The 24,171-nt window shown below is 32.9% G+C and overlaps 1 protein-coding gene across 1 annotated transcript in view; it reads right to left on the reverse strand.

Annotated features, from left to right (window-relative positions):
* LOC143145938 (protein gooseberry-neuro) overlaps positions 1 to 23,241 on the reverse strand; it is an 80,516-nt gene extending 57,275 nt beyond the window's left edge. Inside the window, exons 1-2 of the mRNA XM_076309796.1 lie at positions 23,190 to 23,241; positions 6,604 to 6,917 (exon numbers count right to left, since the gene is read on the reverse strand). Of these exons, the coding sequence (XP_076165911.1) occupies positions 6,604 to 6,917; positions 23,190 to 23,241 (366 nt within the window). The remainder of the gene's footprint in view (positions 1 to 6,603; positions 6,918 to 23,189) is intronic.
* Positions 23,242 to 24,171: the final 930 nt, after the last annotated feature.

Here is a 24,171-nt window from a genome sequence, read left to right on the forward strand (position 1 = left end):
ATGTACGAAAAATGCATAAAAGTTGATATTAATACTTATAATAAGTTTATATAAACTAAAATTATAATTAAACGAGTGTCTTTGGACAATGTTATTGTAATAATAATTACGAACTAGATAAGTGTTAGTAAGAATCAGTCTTGTTCTAGAACTAATCCAATCCGGCGAAAACTGTTCAAATATTATTCAAGTGGTAATGATCGAGGATTGTATATGTATCAATCATTTTATCCGTATCGTGTAGGTATTTAAATAGGTACTTTAGCTGCAAAATACCTTAATTCTTACAGTCCTATTTTTGTGTGCACATATATATGTGTGTGTGTGTGTAAAGTTTCAAATGCTGAGTAATCACGACGGCGATACTGCCTTTACACATTGGGGTAAGAACTTTTCTATGGAAAGTAGTGTACAATTATATTGTTTAAAATATGTTATTATACACATCTATGAAATTAATTATATGACTCATATGAACGTAGTACATGTTGGAGAATGAAAAAGATAAAAAATACTAATTTTCAATTTTTTTGGTAATTATTTAGAAGTTTGGCCTACTCATCGATTTCGATTATTTATGGATATGCTATAGAGAACAAGATTTGGAAAAAACTTTTTTCTCTGCACATACATGCGGTCTGGTTTAATTTACAGTATAGTTGTAAAATACTTTTACTAGTACTACACTGAATTAGGGTAATCGGCTATTAAGCTATTTAAGCTATCATGAAAATTCAACCTATGTGTTTTATTGTCAATAAATTACTTTGTAAACATTTTATATATCGCTATACTGTTTAAAGTACGCATTTTAAAAATATCTTGTATTTCGTTTAATAATGTATTAATTTATAGTCGCAATGTACGAGAATATGCAAAAATGTCATTTTTGCCAGTAATCAGCCGTTATAAGTAGCATAAGTATTTAGGTAATTAAAACAACTAAGTAAATAAACGAACAGAACTGTTTATTTATATTTATTGCGCAATGCACTAATGCATTCATTTTCAAAATCAAATATGAATTCTTTTTTGACGAGTAAAAAATAAAATAAAGTAAAACAAAACAATTTTCTTTTTATGCATGTAATAGAAAATGAGACTAAAAAAACTTACTTTAATAACACTTACAGTACTTACAAATGAACACAATAAACTAAATAATTTATTTTGGACGTCGGTATAAGACTGGTCTACGAAGTTTGTGCATTTAACATGAAACCATGTAGGCCATTCGTCGCGTTCTACATTCTTTTCATTTTCACCTTCTGCGTCACTACATAAATCATTAATGTATATTCTGTATTTCTCTTTGGTGTCAGCATTTGGTGTAATTTTTTTTGTCTTTCTATATTTCTTATCTTCCTTCTGCTGCAAATACGTACGATATTCGGCAGATGATATCGCCGCTGGTATATTCTGCTTTTGTTTTATTTTTAGTTGATTTATTAATAATTTTTAGGAAAAATAAATGCTTTACGAAAGAAGAGTTTTCTTTCTTTATCACATCGCTATCAGTTTCCTTCTTTATTTCTTCGTGCGATGATAGAAGTGATAGTAATTCTGCGACGACATTGTCATCCATTCTTTCGTTACTTACAACAATTGTAGATCGAATGTAATTCGGATCTTTATTTTCCTTTACAAATTCTTCTGTCTTGTAAATATCTTGACTTTCAGTTAAATTTGCACAACTTCGACTGAATCATTTTAATTTTGTGATCAGTTTTCGATTCATCTTTGCGTTTTGAAATTTCAAACAATGTATTTATTCAAAAATTCGAAATATTCAATTCTTTGGCAACCAATCATGTATTATTAGATTCAATCCACGGCCGTTTTGTATTTGTATTTTGACGTGCAACTATTGGTTGCACATCAATCTTGAACACTATCCAATAGTCGGCCATGGGAGCCATCTATTAGTTTTGTTTATATTTTCAATACTACTAGTCGGCTCTACCGAAAAAATGTACATATTAACAGCTTAATACTATTCTAACCTTAAAAACCTTTCATTTAAATATTATTAATTGCATATGTAAAATACTAATATTTAAAACTTACGTTTATTAACGGTAGACACTATTTTAGATCCCTGCTTCTGTTATTAAATTCATTGAAATTTCACCACGTGATATCAGTCAATCAGAACCGTCAGAACAAGAAATTTTGTAGTTCACGGTATTATCATTAGGGATATGAAACTGTATATACTGAAAGTGGAAGTATAAATTGACCACTAGCATATTTTATTTTATGCGATTTTGTTACTACTTCTTAATTATTTTAGAAGAGGATAATTACTGGCTAAGGGTCGATTACTGATACATTTATTCTACGTGATTACGGCAGAGTGTGCAACAGTGTCTAGCGCCTGCTTACATATTGCTTTTATGAACACATTGCGTCGTAACAACCGACAAGAGTGGCAAAACAATTTTGAATGATGGGTGGACAAAACGAAAAGCAATATTGAATGCATGGGGTCGATTGCGAACCAGTGATAAATTTATGGAAAAAAGATAGGTAGGGGGTCGTCTGGCTTCGCAAACTAGCACGTATTTTTTCACGAACGTAGATGTACAGTTATATTTTAATATGATAGTACCAACTGACTTTTGGAGGTATCTCAGAAACTAAGACAAAACGCATATACATGCAAAAGCGAAAATTATTCCAAATCTTTTTCTTTATAACATATCCACAAATAATCAAAATCAGTGAATAGGTCAAACTTCTACATAATTACCTTTCTTGGATATAATGAATCTTTCTAAAAGATCTAAAAAAATGAGTTATGAATCATGATTTGAATAACTAGAATAATTTGAACAATATCAACATAGTCAAATGACTAACACCGCCGATAATTCAGAAAAATGACCGGTTTTCTATATTTTTTATTATCTGTCTCCATTTTGAAATGTCTGAAGAAATTGTATGTTAACAAATATAACGAGGTTCTAAAACCATAAAAGTATAAACATAGTCGTTTCATAACTTCTATAGGACATCGAAATTTTAAAACCTTTTTCATTTTTTAAAATTCGATTTTGAAAGTAAAAATTCCCAATTTTTATAAAAAATTCGATTTGAAAAGAAGATATTGCGCTGTTGACAAATTGGTGGTGCTTCTGTTCTGCTAGGAAACGGAATTTGTTGCTACGCTGAGGTAAACATAAATGGTATAAGTGATAAATTAAATAGCGAAAAATACATACAATGTTCTAATGAACAAATTCATAAACATGCTGTATGAATAACCAGAAAAAATTTCATTTTTCAGCAGAATTTTATTTTACCCCACTCGTTAATTGTGTTAAACAATTTCTTGTTCAATACATTGTATTATCAATGTATTTGGTGAACTTGCGATATTTGAGTTGGTTCCGATAGTTTAACAAAACAAAATGTTTCAACAACAGTTCCTTGGTATCGAACTAAAAATTTATTGATGTAAAAGAAATCATCAAAGGTATGTACTCTTTTCCGATAAAAAAAACTGGAATCACTTTGTGCTTTTTAAATAGTACCGTACATACTTAAAGAGCTAAATACGATAACGTAGTATCAGGTATTGTATTAATCAATCGATCCTAAAATAACTTAATTTATATCCAATGTACAATTTACGAGTTGATCGATGATGCATAATTTCAATCCGTTGCATTTAAACATAAATGTACGATGTAAATAAGAAGTCGCACAAAATAATATAAATAACTGAAAACTAATTGTTATACAGGACTTAAATGTAATCTGAATAAATGGTCTAACATAAATTTGATTATTTTGTGATTGAGCAATTAAGATGATATTAATGTTTTATCTACTTTAATTTAATAATGAAAAGAATGAAAGGATGACCTACGTTGTTTTTTATGTAGAAAGAAAAATTTTGTTTGCATCAATAAATTCTTTACTAAGTACCAATACACTTTTGTTTGAAACACCATCGTGGCCATTGATAGTCATCAATGTGTCCACCAATGTGCCAACGAAGACACATCAATGTGTCAACCGTTCTAATTAAATATTTTCATGCACTAAAGCCTACATTATTCGAACTCTGTGTAATTTAATGATCTTGAATTACACTCCGAAATACAATGTTTTAATTCTTGCCTTTTCACCCTAGTCCCTACTTCAGAACTCCTTAAAACTCTAAATAACGCCTAAAAGAGAGAAATTTTAACTGTAAATCGTTTATAATTCGTTCCTATTATTGACAAATACCTTTTAAATTTGAATGAGTTCGTTTTATGCCAACGTGGGACTCGATCATTAATTTTTTTATTCAGAAAATCGCTTTTTGTGTATTGCGCCACAGTCTCTATATTTAAAAACAGTCAATTTTATTCAAAACTATCCACAGTGAGCCAAGATTTGTCGAATAAATAAATCTACTCATCGCAATGTACTGTCTGCTCGCGAGAAGATGGCTAACGAGTGTTTGCATCTCCACTATTGGCCACTGTCGATTTTTGTCGCTATTCTTGGCCAGTAGTGACAATGCGTATGAGGGTAGGACAGCTAGTAGACTGCAAACTAGAGTGGAGATGTAAATTCTCGTTAGTCTTCTTCTCACGGATGGACAGTACATCTGAATAAATTCTCCAAATATACGGTACAAGGAGTACATACACACTGATTTACGTTCAAAATCTTACACCATTCTTGCCTTTCTATCTTGATGAAATATAGCATACAAATATATTGCTTTTACAATCAATGTAAAAGTATTTAATTTGTACCGAATACAAAGAGCAACGTAAAGTTTTTTTTAAATATCAATGATAGATAAATATGTGTAAATAGATGTCTAATGACATGTGACAAAACCTCTTTGCACACAATAAACACGAATTAAAATCTATGTTGTTAATTGTTTTGTTTAGTCTTTCTCGTTTATTAGTAATTGGTTAATTAATTTGTATTGTTTTGCTCAAAAATTCGACAGCAGAAGATTCAGAGGAAGAGGATGCCGAGTATAAATACATGTGAGAAACATTACTCGTTAAAGTGGAAACCTGAAGATAAGTATATCGTATTTTCAGATTTTTTTACATACAATTTGTACCATTTTTTAATGCGCAAATCTTGTAAGTACTACACAAAATATACGAAAATTAATTTTCGTATATTAACGTTACTTCTCTTTCATGGTTCGCATTAAACGCTAGAACTTGTAAATCAATAATCGAATAAGTACAAGAAAATGCATATAAATCGTGTGAATTGATAACCTGTCAAAACTATATATCTCCTGAAAGCAGTAATTTATTTCTAATTTTCAGCGAAAAATTTCATTAAAATATCGTTAATTTCCGCCCTTTAGAGACTTAAAGAAAGACCGATAATGGAAATTGATGACGATTATATAGATAGATCTACAAATGTGCAAAAATTTAAAAATAATCTATTGGGAGGGGAAAGGAGAGTTTCGTCGATGTTGAATAACGTCCTTTATTTAAAAATTACCAGAAGAAGGAAGAAAAAGAAAAGTATTTTAATGTATATGTATATATTGCATTCTATTTAGGTAAGAAGTGAATCGTTGCATATACTACAGAAATGTAAAAAAATTTGTACAAAATCGCCTATTTTGTGTCACTGAACTTTTAACAATATGTTTGTATATTATTTGATAGATATAGCGAAAGCTAAGAAAGATACACCCCCCCCCCCCCCCCCACACACACACACGTTACCAAACGTTTGCCACACTCATTGCCAAAATGTTCAACATAATACTAGCTTGCTAAATATCTAAAAATGCTTTTTGCCAAGGAAATAAGAAAACTGACGGCGATAAAACGAATGCTTTTTAATATCTTGCTTTAGTGAAAAGTATGTTAAGTTTCAAATTTTCAAAATAAATATTTTCCGTGTTACTAAAGATTGTATCTTTATATATTGCCCGATATTATATTATTAAAAGACACTGATTCTATTTGATTTAACTGATTGTCTATATCTCTACAATAACACTTGGTGAAACGTTTTCTTTTTTGTGGCATATGTACTATCGTGAGAACGATTGCAGTATTGTAATTTTCAGTTTCAAATATATCAATAATGTAAATTACATCAATAGGATACAGAATTTCAATCATACGGAGTATAGAATAACTTTGGGGAAACGGTTAAGCATGAAGGGTGAAAGTGTTGCAATGATCGGATCAAATTCTGTTAAGATAATACATTATGATTTTACATCTTTGAGTATTTTGTAATAAATTTTATAAGAAATTATATAAAAATGAAAAGAACTTTCATAAGATATTGCTGTTTTCTGTACTTGTAAATATTAAGTTTAAGACGATTGTTATTTCATAGCCAGAAATAGTAAAATAATATTGCCTGAGCGAATTCGGTTCGATCACTAGTCGATCAGGGATCGGATATTGGTAAATACATATTGGCTAATTTGAAATGAATGTTCTCCGATATTTTCGTTACTTTCGTGTGAAACGAGTAGGGCATTACGAGAGATTACTATAACGACGTTGATGCATATCACGGTGCAGTATACACGGAAATACGCGTTTAAATTATTTTCATAACTGTGCAGCATGCAAAGACCGCTGTTTTTCTTACCTTCACGAGCTTTTCCCTGATCTCCCACGAGAAGATTCCAGGATTATCCCTCTTCATTTCTTCGATTCTTGCTTCAATTTCAGGTGTAGCGACTCTCGGTTTGCTGCCACCGATGACACCGGGTCTGATGGAGCCGGTCTCTTGATAACGATTCAGAATTTTTGAAACGCAGCCATGAGAAACGCGAAGTCGCCGCGAGATAATACAAGGACGAACTCCGGCTGCTGCCATTTCAACAATTTTCAGTCGAATGTGATTCGGAAGAGGTCGGCCGTTGATGAAGACGCCACCCAGTTGATTCATGCGCCCTTGCCCTGTCAGAAATATTTTACCACTCTTTTATTCATTAATTCGACGAACTAAAACGTTTCGATGAATGTTCAGCTACAAACAATATCCAAAATTTATTGGACGATTTACATATACGAGGATACGTAAAATGCAGAAGATAATCTAAGTATCTATATAGCTTTCTTTTACACAGACATGTGTAGATTGTTTTAATCAAACATTCAATTCTCTAAATTCTAGTTTTTCGATTCTGAAGATATCGTCATGCTAATATCGGTACAACTTTTCGTTAGCGAGACATGTATATTGAATATAGAGTAACAATGATTATTTTTGCCAATTCAAGTTTAACTATAATTTTAACGTCAACAAAGCCATCCATGGCCCTTTTTAGAATTTGAATATTAATTAGAACAACAACGTCAAGTTTCTATACTTGAACCATTGTAATGAGAACGCAACTACAAATGTTGGTAACGTTCAAAATAATTTAGCTATTTTAGCTATGTGACTTTTTGCTGCTGTACCCCATAATTGGATGCCATATGTCCATATAGGTTTAATTATGACTTTATAGGTTTATTTTTTTACGTGTGTCTCGTGCCCATGTTAATTTCGAATTAAGGCAAAATCCTAGGTATTTAACAACTTTTGTTTGTGGAATTTCGTTATTGTGAAGGGTTATTTTCGGAATATTTGCTTTGCGGAGAATGAAAGTTGACCTTTATTTTTGGCTCATTGAATCATTTTTCTACTAAGTGAACTTGGTTTTGTAGGATATTAGCTGCTTTTTCTGGGTATTCGTGTGTTGCTACCATTCCACTGTCATCTACGAATATATATATATATATATATATATATTGTACTAGTTTGTATCGTTGGAATATCTGATGTGTATAACGTATATAATACTGAGCCCAGTATTCTTTAAAGTAGGAGTTATTTCCAATTTAACTGATAAAGTAGTTTTACTTTCACGTGAGACGTTTTAGTAGCGTAAACTTGAAATATTTACTAAAAAAGAATATATAATATATACTGATTCATAATCAATATCCACAAACTTTTGTCGATAAACTTATAAAACTTTATTTGGAAGCAATTCTTAGAAAAAGAAACTTCCCCCCTATTTTTCTCAACATCGATGAATACATATTTGTATATTTCAGTGTCGTTTTTACCCAACATCTCTAATTTTTCTCAAAATTTAGTCTTTACATTGAACTCCCTAAATAAGCTATTGTTTGTACCATTAGCTAGACTACTTTACATTATAAAATGATCTATGTTATGAAGTAATGTTAACACTTAGAAAATAATATATGTAACTCAAATTATATGTTAAGAAACTTATTAAAAAATAAATTACGAATCTTACATTTTCTTTTCAACAATATATTTACTTCATTCAGACATAGCCACTTAAACTAATAGTGAAATTTTTTCGATTAATTTTGTCACCGTTTCACGAAGTAATTTTTATCCAGCCTTCTTCGATTTCGAGCACGTCTTTCTTTTCGTCCAATTCTTCCTATAATTTCTCAATTGGATAGAGGTAGAGTGCTCGCGAAGGCCATTATTATTATTTTATATGTTTGCATAACTTTTTATTAATTTGCGTAAATATAGTATAGAAAGTTATTTCCTATTAGATTATTTGTGGTGTAGGAAATTTATATAGAATTTCTTGTAAATTTCTTCAACTTGCAATACATTGATTAAATTGATTTGAACTGATACATCCCCACGTTTTTTCCGCAGTTGGCGCAATACAGTTGTTTAACAATATTTTTCAAACGGTTTGCGACGTACGTTTGTTCAAATTAAAAAATTTTTATTTCGACTCACCACTTGAGAGTACTTTTTATACGTTTTTGTTCGTTATCTTTACGTTTGTGGAACTGAAAAATTTACCAAAAGAAGAAATTTGCGGATCCGAAATTGCAGATTAGAGGTAAATATTTTGTTAATCAGACTTTTCATTGTCTGAAACTTTAAATAGGTTTTTTTCTTATATATTATTACACGACATCTAGAACTAACTTCATGGAGATAATCAGCAAATTTGATGAATTTACATTCCCAAAGGCACCTTCCCAAAGTTATATTCCATATGTTCGTACTGGAATAATGGCGAATAAATTACAAGGGTAATTTATTGTATGGTGTAAGTTTCGATTTACGATCCAGGATTCAATACAAGGTTTTCATTTTGTGGCCAACTTGCTGTTCCTTCTTTTTTATGTGACCTTTCAATATGAATCTTTTATGCATATTCAGACTAAGGTATCTAACACAGTCCTTAGTCTCAAGGTTTTCGTTGTTCAGTTTATCAGCAGCGGAATCTACAATGCGTTTCTTAAAGCATTCTTCTGTGGTATCACACTGACTATACGACATACTCGTTCAATAGTAGAGCGCTGCTTACGAAATTCGAATTGATGTTGTGAGATCATGCTTTTCCATCAATATTGATTTTAGTCTATTTAAAAGTAGCCTGTCATGTTGTTTTGACAAGATTGGTAACAGTGAGATAGGCTTATAGAAGGTCACTTTTGTGAGAGGCACTGTTAGGCTTTTAAATAAGAACGATTGTCACGAATTTCCACTGGATCGGAAAATACTGGTCTCTCAATATCGCGTTATATATTTGTGCGATTGCTACTACACCTTTTCTTGGTATTTCTTTTAAAATTTTAACGGTAATGACATCATATCCTGGTGCTCTCTTACTGTTGAGTTTTTCTATTTTTTGTGCTACTTGTCTGGGACTGAAGTGTTCGATGAGTTCGCAAGATTGCAAAGGAACGTTAAGGAAGTTAATGATGTCTTATTAATTTGCTTAGTGAGTAACTTGCGATTACAATTGTAATTGTTGTCGGACATTGGTGTGTCAAGACTTAAATATTTTGATTTGCAAATATTTCGGTTTTTACAATTATTTCTGGCTCATTGGTTATGTTCCAATTTTGTGAGGGAATATGGTTAGTTTACCTTATCGACTTTTTTGTAATTTTCCACAAGAAGTAGGAGTGTGTTTTTTCCACGTAGACAAACTTTGTAGGTATTCTTGGATACGTTCATTTATAGTTTTGTGCAATAGGTTCGCGAGCTTCTTATTGTTAGTTAACTTGTTTAGCTTCCTCTTATCATCAAGATGCTTAGACAGCTGCCATTTCTTCCTAGCTTTCCTCTTTTCTGCGATATTGATTCTTACGGATGATGAATCATGATTCATTGCGCATTTGTTTTCAGTTTTTGTAACGTCTTAGCTAAAAGTTCTACCACCGGATCTATGTTGTCCATAATTATTAACGGGACTTTTAGGCTTTATAAATTTGTCCGAAACAGCCGTTTTTCGTTTTCTATGAATGTAAATCTGAATGTAAGTGTAATTGGTGACCAATTAGATGACAAGTGGAAGCTTGTATTTACTGCAACTTGGCTTCGCGAGATATTTTTGGTTATAAAAAGGTTAAGTAGATTCGATGTGTTTCTGGGGTCGGTTAACTGGTAGGTGAGTTGGCTTTTGTATTTTATTGGCGTTTTCATTGGCAATCTCATTCATTGTATCTTCTTGCATCCTTTCATTGTTATCCAATTATTAGAGTTTTATTTATCGATATCATGCTGGACTTGTTTCTTTCTTGTGTAGTTCTCTGATCGTATTGTATCCCTATTTCTATTATTTCTTCTAGGTCTTGCTTGTTTTTACGATTTTATGACCTGACGCATGTTGTCTAGATATCTTTTGGCATTTTATTAGGGGGGGGGGGGAGGATAGACATATATTACTTGCCGTTTCTGTAAGTTGTATTTTTCCATGGTGCCAGCGTTAACTTTGTATGTATGTGTACCGTCGATTGTTGTGATTTCTGTAGTCATAATAGGTGTTCTAGCAAATATCGATTGCCCATAATATGAAGACGTGAAAGACGATTTTATTGTCACGGTATTATTTGTGGAAGTGAATATCGTCTAGGGATATATCCCTCCGCTTGCTCGATTTTGCAATTGACGAGAGTTGTTGATGTAAATTAGAATATGAATACACATTTTTCGAATTGGCGGGACAGATATCTCAGAAACTAATTGATCCGTTTAAATCAATTTTTCTTTAAATTAAAGAATACACTTTTCCTCGGACCTGTAATGCCTTGAAACTTTCCAAACTTACTAATTTTTAAGGTATATTAATTTGCGAGAAAAATTAAAAAGATAATTATTGCGGTAAAAAGTTGATTTTTGATTTAAAGTGTCAGAAAATGATCGAATAACAAATTTTTCTTCATTTTCATTGGTTGATCACCTCGAAAATTTCATACAAGTTGAAACAGATTCATTTTTTTCAATTATTTATACACAGGTAAGATTTTCATTATAGTTTTGGAAAAATTAACTGTATATATCAACAGATTCCTCATACCTCGTCTGGTATTACGACAATTCTACGTCTGTTTAGCAACTGTCAAATTTTTCAATATCGGTTAATGGCTCATCTTTGTACAAAGTCTGAAATGACCGAACTAAACATTGTCTACGATTAACCAAATGCCAATGTTTATCTAACCTATTTGTTCTTCTAGATTAATGTTACGGTATATATTAATATAATACTAAAGTTTGACAATAATTTTTTAATACGCGGCGTGTAACACCGATAATGGGGAATGACTGCACTTCTGAGAAGCACCGGTTGCTGATCGGCATAAAATTTTTAAGAGTGCGGCGGGATGGAAGAATGAACCCAAAATATAAAATTGTAACTTTGAGTATTTAATAACTTTCGAAATATTAATAAACAACATTTGATACTATATATATTAAAATCTCACCTATACAGACGTTACTAATGCGGCTGTTTTCGCTATAGCGTTAGGAGTGTGAGAGTCAATACCAGAATTGTCGGTCCGAGACGGAAAGAGGCGAGCAAGTTCGAGCCAATACTCGAGATTCGTTAACTTTCGGGTAGACCGGTTAATTCGGACAGCTCGATGTGTTCATTTTTCGTTACAAGTAGTTTCTCTATCGAGTGCAACAGATTAGGAATGAACGAAAGGGCACGTAACGGCAGTAAACCATAAAGTTCGCACAGAGTCTTCAGCGGCTTTAACATACTATTTCGAAAAAGAAGATGGCAACGATATTTTCTCATGGGGCAATATAACGACGAGTCGTTTGCTACTTCTAAATTTTCCCTTATGTTCTTTCGAACAAATCATCCTTCAATGTCCAATAATCGTGACTTCGAGTCGCTGGTTATTAATGAGCGTTTGGGTTCCACTCTTATAAGTACATTTGGATGACCATACGTAAAGAGATACGAAGATTTAAAACGAAAAAAACTATTATCATTGAAAACATTGGCTTTTTTCCGAAATAAGATATAATTAACACGTTAAATGCCATGCCTGTTTTGTATTCTTAAGGATATTTCCGATATTTGTTCGAACCGTAGCGTGAGAAATTGAAATATTCGATAATTTTACAATGTACTTGTTATTTTGTAGTACTACTAACGAGAGTAATGCTATTTGAAAGTTTACAAGTATTCAGGTTCGTGTGTTGTAAGCGCTTTAGAGAATCGTTTTAACTTTGAAGCGTCGATGTCTAGAGACTATCGTGGTGTTTAACGTGTTGAAGGTTTTCTGTTTTAAGCAAAGTTTATTAAAATTTAAAAAAATTCAAAAAACCTTTCCTTAAAAGAAAAAGAATGTTTATTGTACTGTATCCCTATTCAATCGAAACCGCTGAAAACGCTGAAGACGAGACAAAAGAATTGCGAAGTAGAGTTCCTTTATAAACCGTGTTTGTTCCCCAAGTGGACAACCTATGACGAGACAATACTGTACTTTAGGAACTAAGACAGACCTCGTATACATGCAGAGGAAAAAATTATTTCAAATCTTGTCCTCTATAACATATTCACAAGTAATCAAGATCGGTGAATAGGTCAAATTTGTAAATATTAACAAAAATATTGTACATGCCAATGGCAATACCTTGGTATGTAATTTGAGTGCAATTTCATATTTTGAATTGTTTGGTGCAGTACTGGTATGTTACACATACTTTTCTTGGAAAACTCTGTACATTTTAATTGATTTCCGTTCTTTATTTTTTCACTTGTTTTAAGTCTTATTGTGAAATTCGAAGAATAGAAAAGGAATTACAGAAACAGTTCAAATTGCCAAGTAAAAAGTGGTACATACTAGTTTTCCTATAAAATTATATTATTTTTTGCAGAATTTTGATCGAATTAATTCGAAAAACAGGAAACTTGCACGCGTTTCAGCTATTCTATCCTTAGTGGTATATTTAAATAAAAATAAACTAAAATTTACAAGTAATTATAAGTTCTAGAGTCTTTTATTCGTTCTGAAAAATTTACTTTTGGATGTTTATATTACCTCACAATAACGCTTGAATCGTATTGCATAATTTTTCTATTAATTCAACGATTAGAGCGTTAGAAGGTAGAAAGAAGTTATGTGTGAAAGTATTTAACCGTTAAGTTGCTAAATTTCTAACAAACAGTTTGAAATTCTAATACTAAAAAAAAAAAAAAATGAAGAGGCGCGCGTATTAACCTGGTTCGATTTTTTCAAGAAAGTACAGGTCATGTAGGTTTTCTTTGAGGTCAGAAAACATTCAATTACGACGGAGAAGCAAGAGGGTCGAGAACTGGCGCGAAAGTAGTATGGTTTAGAGATGGGAAAGGAAAAAGTCTGGGACGCAATTGCAGTGATTGGGCTTGAAATTAGTGGCTGAATTCAAGTTCGAGGCGCAAACGTGAAATCAGATAACAGGTCGGCGAGTCCGAGTCAGCGAATACCAAAAATGAGACTAACAACCGTAAAATTGAAGAAATTATGCGCACGGGAGGCCGTTTTCAAGGCTAACAGTGTAATGTCCGATCGTTAGTCAAATTAGCCATTCTTCCGCAAGTGGCATTACTTTCTTTGCTAACGTACACCGCGTACCTTCATTATAATTACCATACTTGCATACAAAAATCTACTCGGAACCCGAGCAAACACCGGAACCATACGATTACGTGAACCGCTTTTTGCGTGTTATGTCACTAAATGCATATTGTGGAATCAAAGTTAATCGATTATGTAAGAAACGCACAAAAATTGGGTTTCCAATACCTATTACTCACCCAATTGAAAAATTACACGTACAAGACCCCCATTTTAGAGATATTGTCACATATCTACGTGTATGTTCAGTTTTCGAGTTGATTTAAATATGGTAACATGGAAACACCTATCGAAATGTTGAAAATTCAATTAACGGTGATAATTACATTTTTTAATAGCAATGCGCAGCAACTTCGTCGGAAGATCATTGTAATGTAATGGGTGTAAGCATGTAATGGGTCATGCTAATGGTGTAATGGGTCAATGTCCAATATATTGACAATGTTTCGTCTGGAACAATTTCGAGACACAACAGAAAACGCTAAAACGAGTGCGTTACTTATTATCTACATTAGAAACGAACATTATCCGGTTTAGATTCAAAGGTATTAGGTAGAAAGGAGAAATTAACAGAAACTAACAGAAACGATACTATTTTAATTGAAGAGAGTAATTACTCGAATGAAACAATATATTAATTGAAACATTTGTAACGTATAAATTTAAATAAATGAAAGGAGTCGACGTAAAAGTTAATAGAAAGTTGGTATTTTAATAACAAATTATACTTTTCAAAGAATCTTTTTATTTTTAATAGTATTTTTAATGTTAGAATTGTTACTGTTTTCACTATGTGCTACTTTGATATTTGATTCGAGAGAAACAAATTTGAACAAATATACAATAAATGAAATTCCATTAAATTTCGTCTTTATTAAATTTTTCTCTCGTCCGTGTTAGGCATTTATAAATATAACGGATCGAGTAAAAAATCGTTACTATACCTAAGTAGTAGTAATTATTTACCTAACTAGGTTTAGCCATTTGAATACGAGAGGTGGTCGAAAAAATCTATTCGACTTATACTTGAGTTAGATGACTATTTTTTATGCTTAAACATTTGCTAAAAATTGTGTGCGCATTTAAGCGATGTGCGATGTGCATCATAAAAAGTGTTCGTCTAACTCAAATTTTAGCATAGCAATGCTTGCGCTCCTTAGCCCAAATGGTCATTATAATTGTAATGATTATACAGACTCGTTATTGCGTTACTTAATGATAAATATAACATTCGAAAACAGTGTTAAACCACACAGGATTCTGTCTCACGGTGCACACGATGAGAATACAGTGAGAATAAAATGAATGTACCTACGTAAGTATTTACATATATCCATAATGTATTGTACTTGACTCTAATGCGTTCCTTGGGTCTTTTTCGATTAATCACGTCCTCGTAATATATTGTTTTTTTTTTTTTATAATTAACTAGAAGATTTTTTTATAATTATTAAAGAAGTGACCGGATATGCCTGTTTCCTTTGTCATTTCATTGTACGATAAAGTTGAAAACATGAATATCGTACATTTGAGACATTTTTTACCCAAAGATTTTTAGTGTATAGATAATGAAAAAATGCTTTAAAGTTAAAGAAGTTTGCATTTTGAATCTTGAACGTTCAGAAACGCAGTCATAAGAAAATTCGAAAAAATGAAAATAATATTTACTTTAATTCTTGCAACTCTTGACATTAATTCGGCCATCGATGGAGAGCAAATATTTCAAAATTTGGGGAATTCCAGTGAAAAATATTGCGCAAATTTTGCACATTTCTTAGAATTTCATCCGTATTCGTTCTATATCATAGCACGGAAGACATTGAAAAGAGAACGCAGAAAATATTTTATAAAATGTCTTTTACACTGTCAAAATTGCGTTCACGAATGACGGTGATTTTGATTTATTAGATTAAAATAAAAATAATAAGAATTGTGCACTATTGGTCGGTAGAAAATGCATGCAGAATTCGTTGTACAGTAATCGTCAACAGTATTGGAGTTACAATAAAATTCATTTACGAATAATTTATTTTAATATAAATTTTAAATCACACTTAAGGTGAGCGATCAAAATTTATATTTTTTAAGTGAATTATATTTATCAATCCTTTGCAGTTAAAATTGTTACTTATACCGTATAAAGATGCAAGATATTATTGTTGCAAACACAATAGCTCGTATTTATTATTTATAGAGATTGTGTTAAACATATAAGCTTGATAATATGCTCGTCAACTAGCAGAGAAAATTTCATATGTCATCGCGCGCCGTAGGCACTTGTTAATCGCAAAGCATAAAACATTTGGTACGCTATATAGTAGTCCCCGATTATATGAAAATGAATCGCATCCGCTCAATTTCATATACAGTAAGACCCTGTTTTACGTTGTTCACTTGGAACCGATGAGTGCTGAGTAGTGTAGAAGGTTATGAAACGAATTCTGTTCCACGAACCGATTATTTTGTCGATAGATTATAAAGGCGGCCACAGACACTCGCAATTGAGACTGATATTCGATACTTGTTTCTTAGAAATATCTGTTTGCTTCAATATTAAATAAACTATTAACGCAAAAAGAATGGAATATGAAAATTGTGTATTTTAAAAAAGTCAATTAAGTAAGCAGATTTCATCAAAATTAACTCGTTTAAATAACATATAAATTAACACGTATCGATACATATATTTTAAATTTTATTTCATACGGTCAATTTTATAGTTTCCATATTTAAACGTTTTTTCGTAAAAAGGATAGAAAGATTTCTCGTATTTGCATTTTTGCAAATTTTGTTTGATTTCTCGTATTAGTAAAAAATCATATTTGCTTAAGACTGCTGCGAAGAAATCTTTAACGAAAGCAATCTTGAAATTAGAAAATAAAAAATATACAAATTTTGCGGTTCTGGTTTCGGTGAGTCATTAATAACCTGAGAAATCGTGGCATCGGTCGCGTGTCGGAGATAACGTCGAGGTTCATTCAGTGCGAGCAGTTCCAAGTGCTGGAATGACTAACAATAAGTGAAAAGGCGTTTTGCTGTAATCGGATAATAATCAAAATAGTTGGCACAAGCATAATATATTGATATAAGAACTTACAAATATCTTATACCATACATTCCTTCTTATCCGTTCTTTACTACGCAGAATTATTTATTCGTTTTATAGAGTTACAGTAAAGAGTCGATCGAAAGGTTCTTGAAGTTTTTATTTACTTCAAAAAATATTTATTTACTCTACAATAACGATACGATTCACTTTAAAGTGAACTTTATTAGATATTACAGACCCATATAAACGTTTTTCCCAATTATCGAAACACTTCCGAACGTGGTTTTTGATATAACCCTCAGCTCGTTTAGCGGCTTTATCTTTATCTCTTCTGGAGTCACAAAACGTTACGCTTTCATTGTTTTCTTTGATTCTCGGAAAAGGAGAATGTAGCAGGAGGCTGTATCGGGCAAATACGGTGACCGAGGCATCATTATAGTCTTCTTTTTTAACAAAACTTCACAAAGAAGCGGCGAAGTATTTATGTGCTGGTGCATTGTCGCAAGTTGTTCTTTTACAATTCTGGTTATTTTTTATTTGTATTAGTTCACGCAAACGACACAATACTGGCAAATAATATTCTTTATCAACTGTTCATATGTTCATCGATAGTCAACGCGTTAGGCCGTTCGACTCTTTCGTCATATTTAACGTCTTCGCGGTTCTCTTCAAAAATCGTCAAAATCCTTCTTCGACATTCCTAACGCATCGCTGCATCAAAATCAAAGAAATGCATTCAATACGACTGAAAATTGACACGTGTATCGTTGACATAAGTATCGATGTCAGGAAACAAGGATGAGTTTAATCGGATACGAATAACGTGTGAAATTCAAAATTTCGGGAATTTTGTTTATCAAACCCTATAGAGTGTGGTCAAATAACTAATAATTTTGATTATCTGTATTATTTTGAAAGATACGAGAAAACTTTATTGACAAAAGTTATACGAACGGGGCCATAACATTCCAGTAAGAATTTTGTTAGAAGTGGCGGGTAAATTGTAAGTTTCGGACATCTCAACATCACTTCTACTTTTTCAAATAGCATGCTATACTTTTTTCTACCTGGTAGCATAGCGGACATTTAAACGATTTCAAAGATCTTTGATACAAGATTATTCGAGTATAAATAAAAAAATAAACAATTCGTGCATCATAAGAGGTGCTCGAATTGGTGTTCGTTTCTATCAACGTAACATTGCAATCGTTAAATTCCTGAAGCTCGTACACTTGTTATCATTGCCAGATTGATCGTAACTATTGACACACGATCTTAAAAAAGTTGATGCGATCATTCCATAAGAAATAAAACAATATACGAGATTTTGTAGCAATATTTTCTTAAATGGTCAGCAATCGGTACATTTACGTTGCGACAATCGTTTCTAAAAAATACATCCATACTGTTACTTTTTCATTTTTCCGGTGTATTTTATTCAATTTTGAAAAGATTCGTTAACCCTTTACGGGGTTATACCATTTTAATAAAGATTAGTAAATAGCAACAGAATATATTTATATTTGTAAATGTACCTACTTGCTTTCGATGTTACGAAATTTTATGGCATTTTTTTATTCAATTGATAAAATTATGTTGTGTTTTGCAGATAGGAGTCATTGAATTCCTTTATTGCGTAAGAAGAGTCATATTATGGTATTTAATCAGGGTGGGAGATTCAATCGTAAAATCGCACGTATTATTGATCAACGTACTGTAGATCTATTCTTAATGAACCATGGTTTCTAGTAAAGAAATAAGGACATAAAATGAAATTGAATGAGTGCGATACAAGACGAATCGTGATCCCTATCTCAAAGCAAAAAGATCATCGTGTAATGCAACGCGAGCTGACGACCCGTGTGACGCTCTAATGGACAAAGTTTTATTCGAATTAAGTACAATTAATAAAATTAACGATGGTCTGGAAAGCAATAATTTGTGGTTAAAATGCAACTTTATAAATTTTCTATATAAAACAAATTTTTCTCCCAATTAAGTGATAACTTTTAAACGTTCAAATTTAAAATATTAAAATAAAGTTGTCTTTCGGGCAAAAGTTAGATTATTTCAAAACGTTAGTTGGATAAGTTATAAATAAGCTGAAATAATATTTCAGTTATTTCTAGTATCGTAAGTATTTCTCAAGCCATATACAAGCAGCTCATAAGTGATGGACATCGAGTTTGTTTCATAAAAATGTTGTCTAAAAAGTAACGAATCTCTGTTACTTTTAACTGAGTTTTAAGAAACAGTTGCTAGGAATATTCTAGCGTTTTTAATACATTCACTTGCAGTCACTTGAAGCGTCATTTATTACAAAATTTCAGTCAGATTCTTCAGTTTCAACTGCTAGTTTTACATAAAACGACTATGCTGCAATTAAACAAACTTTAGCTACATTTCGAATTTCTATCTTTAGTACGTGCTTCTTCAGTATCTACGCGTAATGTAGAATCAGTAGAAACAATCAACGATTATTTTAAAGATGAAGAAAATACACACCACATGGAAATAATTGGATGTTTTAACAACGGAAAAAAAGATATTACACCTTGTATAATTGTATTTGTTTTCTCGTTAAGAGTAGTCGTTGTTTAAATTTTCGCTTTTTAATATTTTTAGTTTGTTGTAAAATACGTCAAATATTTTTGATACTAATTTTATTAATACCTGCTTCTGCAGCGATCCGTCAAGTTGTGCCTTTCAAATTTGAAACAATTCGTAAGTTGGCCTGTACTTCATCATTTGTAACTACACATGGCCATCTCTTACTTTTTTTTTCTCGTACTGACTGGACTTTTTTAATAGATTAAACACTACCTTGTAACTTTTGTTCACTAATTTTATAATTTTCACGAATAAATAGAATATTTATTCTACCTTGGTAACAATATACGATTTTCTTTAGTATGATTTCGCTTCAATCAGCTATTAAACTGCTATCGAAAAACGAAAATATTGTAAGTGTACTATCCTTTTTTCCAGGTCATAGTAGCTTATATTTATATTTTCTTCTGGGAAGTATTCTTCAACACCATTGTACAAAACCAATTTTTACAATGTGAACAATAAAAAGTAAGTTATTTTATGATTATTTTAAGATATAATGTATTTTAACTGTGATTTCCATCGAATTTTGTAGTTTTCAGAAACAGTGAAATCTTTGGCAAATACTTGAAATTAAAAATTTCTTTTTCCGAATATGTTTCCAATTCTTTGAAGTAAGGAAAACACATTAAGAAATCGGCTCGGTGTTTGTTCAGATTACATGTAATTCCTAAATAGTGAAACAACTATCAACTCTGTCGCGAATACGGTCATGCTTGCAACGCAGTTACAAGTATTCATCCACGCAAATGATTTTGTTCGGTATGAGGTTACGCGATTTGGTTAAACTACACTCGTCTAGAGTCTACGTAACAACATTTCATTTGTTTTTTAGGAGAAAAACTGAAGAAAGATATCCATTGCCACTATCAACGACACCAGGAACCGCTCAAAGACGTATGTATGTAACGTTACAGCATGCTTTGCTGTAACATTAAATATAATGCAACACTATGCACCTATTTCACTTATTCAGTAATTATTCGCGACAATACATAGCGCATTGCTTATAATTCGAATCGTTTTATGAACATCTCAATATGTGTTAACTCTTCGTTTTAAATACGGTAAAGGACCCATTAACTGCCACATACGCAATTATTGTCACTCTAGGCTACTTTACTTAAAATGTTGAACCCTTCAAAATTATACGAAACAAAAATTTAAGACGCAGTTACAAGTATAATTAATACGATAATAAAGGCAACATGTAATTTTTGTTGCCGTTAATTTTGTATAAAATTATAAAAAATGTCATGTCGAGTAGAAGAGTGAAAAGTACGATTTCCTTATTAGTAAAGGAGAAAAGAGGGCAATAAAAAAAGAAGCTATATAATATTTAAGTAATAAACATAATAAAGTATAATGCTTTAGGTAATATAGACATCATAAGAACAATACAATATATGTGCACCGCATATAGAACATCTAGATCACATCACTATATATGTACATATATTAATAATAAATGTACATAGTACCGATGTTATACACACACGCGTATACACACATATTGTACGCGAAAGATAGTTTTATCGCTTAGCGTTACTATAATTGAAAACAGAAATACAGAACGTGACCACATATCACCAAGATAAAACATTGGTGGCCATTTTATCCTGAATGTTGACGACCATATTTCTCTGAGCAAGCACTTTTTGTACCAAGTGTTCCTTCATATAATCGTCTGCACCTAAAGTAAGACTTCTTGCTCGACCTCGCGTTGAGTTCCAATTGAATGTTTACATTTGTCAGTTCCATTCTACTTTTTGGCTTGGGCGAGACTTCTCTAAAAATCCAATCTAACCTGACCTAACCACACCTTATCATTATTAGAATCAATGGATGTGATTCGTTCAGCTTATTCATTTCTTCTCTTCTTATGCGTGTTCGCGCTGCAAATTTTAGTTTGTCTCTCTATATAGTCAAATAGTCTATTAAGCTGCAGTAATTTATTCTTTGGACACGGAATCCAATTCAGGATTTTTATAGGCAAACGAATCTTTCTTTTGGTCGTCGCAACCCACAGTTCAAAAAACACTGCTCTAAGTCGAAGCGACGGCCAGAATGTCTTTTCGCGTACACTTATTTCGAATGTATAGGAGTGTCCTTCTCATTTTCCGTTAATTACGATCATATTTGTTTTCTCTTATCGACCGTACATTCTTATAACAACGTCGACACGAATAATGCCAAATTTACTACACGATGTAGATAGTATTGGTAACACAATGATTGAATTTAAATGTTGTAAACGTTCATATATTTTCAATTAGGAACATTTAATCGTGTTTCTACCGCAATCGTTCCAAAACTAATCGAAAGTGTGAAACAGTCATTCGTTTATCGTATTCAAAAATGTATACAAGTCAATGTATAGATTTTTTTCCCAAATAAACGTGGTTTTTATTAGTCAAGGTAATTCGACGAACAATGTGTCGTACGTGGTTGAATTTGTTTCTCGTATGAACCGCAACGCTGTGTCAAAGATACGTCATCTCGTGTATAAAATATCAATGACTTTGAAATCTCATAGAACACGATCCTGAAGAAAAATTATTTCTTTCAGGCAAGTTTCTTTCCATCGAAGCTAATAATTTTTCTTCCGATTGCGTTTCGTATCTTCGGAAGAAACGGAGATGTTCTCGATACCCGCATTAAAGGAAACACCCTGTGTATGTGTAAGACCGATACGTAACGTTGCAACCACGCGTAAACAATGACGAAGTCTTATTTTAAAAGGCCGTACATCGTATGGTAAACAATTTATCGGTAGAATATTTCTGTTTTGCAATTATAGTTCTTCTTTTTCTACCAATTAAACGACTATAAACTTTGCGTCACTTTAAATAATCGTGTCACCGTGTTCCTTGTGGTCACCTTTCAAAGCAGCGAGAAAATAGTAAATTCTACCCCTCGGACATAATAATAAACATCGCGATGAAAGAAACTATTTCGAAAATACAAAAATGAAGAATACACAGGAATATTGAAGTTGTAGTCGTGTATCTGAAAAATTTGTAATAATTTTCTACGAACACATAATACCGCAACACCGTGTCTAATCTCCAAATCGATACACACGTATATTAATGTCTTTTAAACGTTAAGATGGTTTATATAATATCGATACATTAATTTTCTATTTTAATGATATTTTATTACGTGCCTACTATTAAGTATATAATTTATTATGGAAGAATGGAGACTATTGACAATAAACCACGATAAAAGATTCCGAATGTTACGTCTAGTCTACGTAACCACTAATGCCGTGCGATCGTGTATCTACAAATTGTTCGATCGACACATTTAAAAATTCGACACGAAACGTTAACCACGAGTTAAACTTGCGCTTTCCAAATTCTGTACGACACGCATCGTGATTCGAGTGTTTTTCATCGGGACGATAAAGAATCTCTTCGTGTTTGGAAAACAATGCAACAAGGTTCACTGTCGTAGAAATTGTCCACACGTGACAAGTAAATACTTGATCGTTTCACAACATCCCCCACCCGTCCATCGGTCTCGTCTCAAGTAAAGTGCTTCGACTCGATGCGATTCAAAAGAAGACGAAAGTTCGCCTTAATTTTCCGTGAGACGTTTCTAAATCCGATATCCCGAGATTTTCACACAAGAGGAATACCAACCTTGAAACGGGTAGCCTCCGAAAATGGGTCTCATGCCGTTCGTGACATCCATTCTGATGGCGGTGCGTGGTTCACCGACGCCGTACTCCGTTCACCGCGATATCCGTACGTATTTCTATTACTCACTCTTCGATCTTAACAGTGACACAACCAGTGGTTTTCACTAACGGGAAGTCTGTTCTGCTGCCAAGAGGAAGCACGCCGGTACCGATAGCCCGAGGCAAAAAGGCTGTTACGACGGAACGACGGGGATGGAGAACGAGAAGGATGAACGGGGCACATCGGCTTCGCGGGGAGAGCAGGACACGCGCGCGAAGATGGAAGGGACCGAGCGGAGCACAAGAGGAGCGGAACGAAAAAAAAAGGAAAACAAAAAGAAGAAAAAAAACAACAACGGGGGGAAGAAAATGAAAGGAAAAACGAGCTCGGTAGGGAGATCCGCGAGAATGTAGCTAGTGCGTCCTGGACAAAGATGCGAAACAAGAAAACGAATAAGCAGGCAGCACGCGTAGCTTTCGTTGCGAGAGGCACTGCTGCAATAACGTGTCAGTTCTGCCACTGGTACCCTCGTGTCCCTCCAACCGAGTCGACGAACAATGGGGGGTTCTCTCTTTCTCTGTCCGATCCGGCCGCGTTGGAAAAGGTGGGCCATCGACTCACTGGGACTAACGGGGTCCTACGGTTGGCCACGCCTTGCCATTTGGTTGGTAAGTAAACACCATTCAGTAGGCGTTCCTATGGCCGGGAACGCCTACAGAACCGCAGTTCGACGTCCACTGGACGTTCGTGACTGGCTCTCCTTTTACTTATCTCCGGGGGTCCGAGGGTCTCACGATACGATGACTCGCGTTGCTTCGATCGCAACGGTCAAATGAAAAATCGGATCGTGCAAAGAAATTTCGATTCCGATAAAGCTCACGTTCGACGTTACACCGTAATGGCATTGCTGAAAATACAGTAGTCTCTCCTGTCCCCCTATTAT

This window comes from Ptiloglossa arizonensis, chromosome 1 (genome assembly GCF_051014685.1).
Source record: "Ptiloglossa arizonensis isolate GNS036 chromosome 1, iyPtiAriz1_principal, whole genome shotgun sequence".
NCBI classification, from domain to species: Eukaryota; Metazoa; Arthropoda; class Insecta; order Hymenoptera; family Colletidae; genus Ptiloglossa; species Ptiloglossa arizonensis.